General features: G+C 39.1%; 1 protein-coding gene across 9 annotated transcripts in view; it reads right to left on the bottom strand.

The window, feature by feature from the left end:
• The window catches only part of celf2 (cugbp, Elav-like family member 2), a 288,250-nt gene that overhangs the window by 4,959 nt on the left and 279,018 nt on the right, over window positions 1-4,273 (bottom strand). For all 9 annotated transcript variants that reach the window (XM_014022917.1, XM_014022919.1, XM_014022918.1 and 6 more), the window contains 2 exons: window positions 3,156-3,299; window positions 1,273-1,445 (listed from right to left, as the gene is read on the bottom strand). In XM_014022917.1, the coding sequence (XP_013878371.1) occupies window positions 1,318-1,445; window positions 3,156-3,299 (272 nt within the window). In that variant the 3' untranslated portion in view covers window positions 1,273-1,317. The remainder of the gene's footprint in view (window positions 1-1,272; window positions 1,446-3,155; window positions 3,300-4,273) is intronic.

The raw sequence follows: 4,273 nt of genomic DNA, 5'->3' as shown, positions 1-4,273 counted from the left end.
GTGGGGGGGTGGGGTGTTGGAGGGGGTTGTAGAAAAAAAAAGTTTTGTGATTGTGGTCCCTGTCCTAAAAAAAAAAAATCAAAAATCAAAAAAGAAGAAAAACACCAGAAAACCCGATTCCACGAGACGTCTTTATAAGGGTCTACTTTAATGATAAGGTATACTTTGTAGGAGTCCAATAACTTAACGATAGGCAATAAATAAAATCTTTTTTTTTTTAATCTGAGGCAGTAAAAATGTATAAAAATAGAACTGCTTTTTTTACAAATAAAATTTACAGGCCTGTGGCTTTTCTGTACCTTAATTTTTTTTTAATCTTTCAACAAACATCAAGTATTTTCAGTGAACCCCTTTATAGTAACCTTTATAGTAGTATTCTGTCCTTCACCAAATTCAACATGTTGGTTTCGAAATTCTTCTACGTGCTGTAATATTCCTGTCAAAACAAAGACCAATGTGATCCCAGAACATCAGCTAYGTTTTTTTTTTGTTTTGAATTCTGCGGAAAAGRAAACAAAAACAGAAATCATACGACATAAAATAGAGTGTTTTTGTGTTCTTGTGGTCAAGTGTGTAACCGTACGGTAGGCTTTACTGTAACGAGGCCACGAATGTTTTGCAGCCTTTGCTCCCGGGTTGCCAGCAGGCATAGAGGGGTTTGGAAAAGCAGCGGCGGCCTGCAACCAACACCGTGGAGGTCAAAGGGTGGATGTGCATATTGGTGTGCGCGTTCAAAAAGTAACAGTAAAAATAAACCCTTCACCAATGGGTTCAAAACAAGATCGGGAAAGAAAAATACCATGGCTCCTTTGTAYTTATCTCAGTTTTGACTCACTAGTCCTGAAAATGTATAAATAAGGTGAAATAAAAAAGGTAACGTTTTAAAAATAAAATTAAAAAAAGCTAGCTTCTAGCTAGTCCAAAATAGCTACTTCCTTCCATCATAAAAAAAGAGAAAGAACACACAAAGTAAAAGTTGAAATGGAAGTGTTCATGTGTGTCCAAAAAGGAAAATAATATAAAAACTGCAATAAATAACATTACTTAAAAGTTAACATAAAGAAAATCTTCAAAAATGCAAGAAAAAAAAAATAAAAACAAGAAAAAAAAGGTGTTTCCCTCTGGGTGGTTGTAGGTCGTTTCCCCCTCCCTCTCAATGAACCCCACCTCGACTCTCCCTCACGCCCTGGTTAAAGAGGCTGGCTTTGCTTTTTTTCTTCTCTTTTTTTTATTAGTTTTGTTCTCTTTTTTAATGGGGGGAGGGGGACTTACCCTAGCAGTGCTAACAGGGGGAGCAGATAGACCCTAGTACTAAGATCAGTACGGTTTGCTGTCATTCTTGGATCGCTTCAGCTGCACTTTCAGGCGCTTCATGCCAATCTGGAAGCCGTTCATGGCCTGGATGGCTGCCTGTGCCGACACGGGATTGTCATAGCTGACGAAGCCTGCAAAGACACAGGACAGAATTTGATAGGTGGTGGAAAACGTCAKTATCCCACAGCACACATTTTATCCTATCATTTCTTATCAGAAAGACATTTCACAGAAGAAACAAAGTTGGATTAAATGAATTTCCAGGAGGAATCGACTCTTTTTTTTAAATACACATGTWCAAAAATGTGTTTTGGTTTTGTGTCAATGTCTAAAACCCATTTAGATGAGAAGGGAGGTCTCTGCAGTCAAAAAGTGGGAGTTTCTTGGTGGGGGCATGGCTTGGGTAAGCTGTGAGTGGTCAGAAAGTCTTGTGGGGAAATTAAAAAGATGAAAATAGTTATGGTGAAATCATTGTAAACATGTATATATAATTTACTGACTTAAAATTTGGTGCAACTAGCACCTTCCTGTCTGAATTTTTGACTAATATTAATAKTCATTTTAAAATGGCAATCGTTTTCCAGGCAGGTTGGGGCTGTTTTGACGTTACTCATTCCTCCAAATGTTTGGCGATCAAATTGTCTGCAGCAAGCGCCTTCCTGTCTCSAGTTAKGACTAAAATTAATAYTTATAAAATCATATATCTRATCTGTTACACTTCCCTCCAGCTGYCTTTAACCAAACTATACTCRCACGCCAAACCAATCAATCATGGTTTACAYGAACCACGCCCATAAGAAATCTATCCCACCAATCACGGCTTACCCAAACCACACMCACACCYAAGAAACTCCCWCTTATTGACTGCAGAGACCACTACTTTAGATTAGAAAAGATGAGAAAGCTTTTGGCTAACCAATGACAGGCAACAAAACCAAGCTGGATGAAACCCTGCATGGCACTATTTTCCATGTTGTACCTGAAATGATTTATTTTACAGAGAAATGCTAAAATAGCATAGTCGTGTTTGTTAGTACCCTTAAATAGACCTTAATTCTTACATGTGTTTTTTGTGAACTAGTATCATTAGAGCTTCTAATTAGCCATTTAGCCTGTGTACAAACATGTTTAATAGTTTGGTATTGTTGTGTGTACCTTAGTAAAGATAGCTCAAATAAAGGAAATGTCAGACCTGACGAGCTGCCAATATTATTTAAAAACATATTAAGTTCATAGAAGGGTAGCCAATGTCCCAGGATGTGGACGCAAGAGGAAATGCAACCCCAGGCTTATCAGACAGACGGCCCTGTCTCACTAAAAACGCTTTAGACAACTTATGAAAAAAGTTACGTCTAAATTACTAATAAAAGCTATATATTTGATCAGTCTGTTCGCAATATAGTATAAACAAAACTAAATGAGGCTTCCAATTGATTTTTCTAATTCCATCTTCATCGTAGATGCTTTTACAATTTTCATGAGTTGACATAAGTTATCTAAAATGTCATAATGTGACAGGACCTGTAGAAAAAGAGGCAAAAATACCATCCAACCAATTAAGATAAACTTTRTAATGAACTATAGGTTTTTGGCCGTCACACCAGCCTTATGTTTCCAGAAGAAGAAATTAAAATAATAATTTAAAAAAACCTACCATACTACACACATTGTGAAACTTGGTTGGGGGCTTTCTTTTGTTTTTGTGGCTTGGGGAACCTTGAAGTTCCATTTGACATGATTTTGACTACCTTTCATTCTTCATCCAATAGCACACAGCAAACTAAGCAAAAGAACAAGTACTTCTGTATAATCGTGTCGCTCAATCTGAAAGCTTATCGTACCAAAGCACTTGCTAAGGTTAGTCTGTTTGTCGATGAAGACTTTGGCAGAGACCACGTTTCCGAAAGGCATGAACATCTGCAGTAAGTCCTGGTCTCCAAACTCCTGGGGCAGGTGGTAGATGAAGAGGTTGGCACCTTCGGGACCTGGCGGGACGACATGTAAGATGTGACATACATACGGTCAGGAAGAGCTGTCAGTTTGAGCAGAACAGCAGGAGACAGAGCGTTACGTTGTGGAGACCGACACTGCCRTGCTGTCGTCATAGGAACGGTGCTCAAGCGCACCGCTTAGCACAATGTCTGATGACCTTGGGTTGCCGCTGCTTTTAAACAACATAAAAATTCAGAAGAGATGAAAGCATTTGGTTTTCATTTATTAATCATATTTTGCCTCGCTACAAACAAAAGCCCTTTCCCTTACTGTTGCCTTTAATTCGTTCTTTCAGCTGCACGTTGTCCCTCTTAAGAAGAGGTCAGAGGTCGCCTCTCCACTCTCTCCCTGCCATACGTTCGAATAATCACAGCGGGCCGGGTCTCGTAGATACATTTCATATGCTCTCCCCAGCTAAATAAAGCTGCCACGGAGGACAATATTTGGCAYGTCTTTGTTTCCCTGAAGGGGGTTTGAACTCCTGGATGGACTGTCAAAGAAAGAAAGAAAGCTTCTTTACAGATTTCTCCGATGCTGGAAGCAGAGATGAGAGGAGCACAACAGAAAGCATGCAGCTGTGTTTGTTTTACGAGACATTTCATCATCTGCTTTGTATTCAGCGCCGTTGTCTAAAGGTTTGGGGTAAATTTAACTGCAACTGTCAGCTTGTGGACGCAGGTAGCACTTAGCAGCAGCTCCATTATTCAAACTGACCGGCTTGTCTTTTCTCTATTGTGCACGTTTGATGTTATTTTCAGAAGCCTGGCTCAAAGAAAACCAAGCATGTAAATCATCAAGACATTAATWAAGCTTTTAAAAAGACAAATTAGGTTACAATGTGTATTTCCTTCATTTTAACATTGATTTAGAAATATATTACCGTATTTTCCAGACTATAAAGGGCTCGACACACGGGCAGCGACAAACTACAGCGATTAGCGGCTGTCATCGCAGCCAGGGTGAAACC

This window comes from Austrofundulus limnaeus, unplaced genomic scaffold (genome assembly GCF_001266775.1).
Source record: "Austrofundulus limnaeus strain Quisiro unplaced genomic scaffold, Austrofundulus_limnaeus-1.0 Scaffold349, whole genome shotgun sequence".
Classification (NCBI taxonomy): Eukaryota; Metazoa; Chordata; class Actinopteri; order Cyprinodontiformes; family Rivulidae; genus Austrofundulus; species Austrofundulus limnaeus.
The sequence above is the reverse complement of the archived record's forward strand: the minus strand, read 5'-3'. Positions and strand labels throughout refer to the sequence as shown.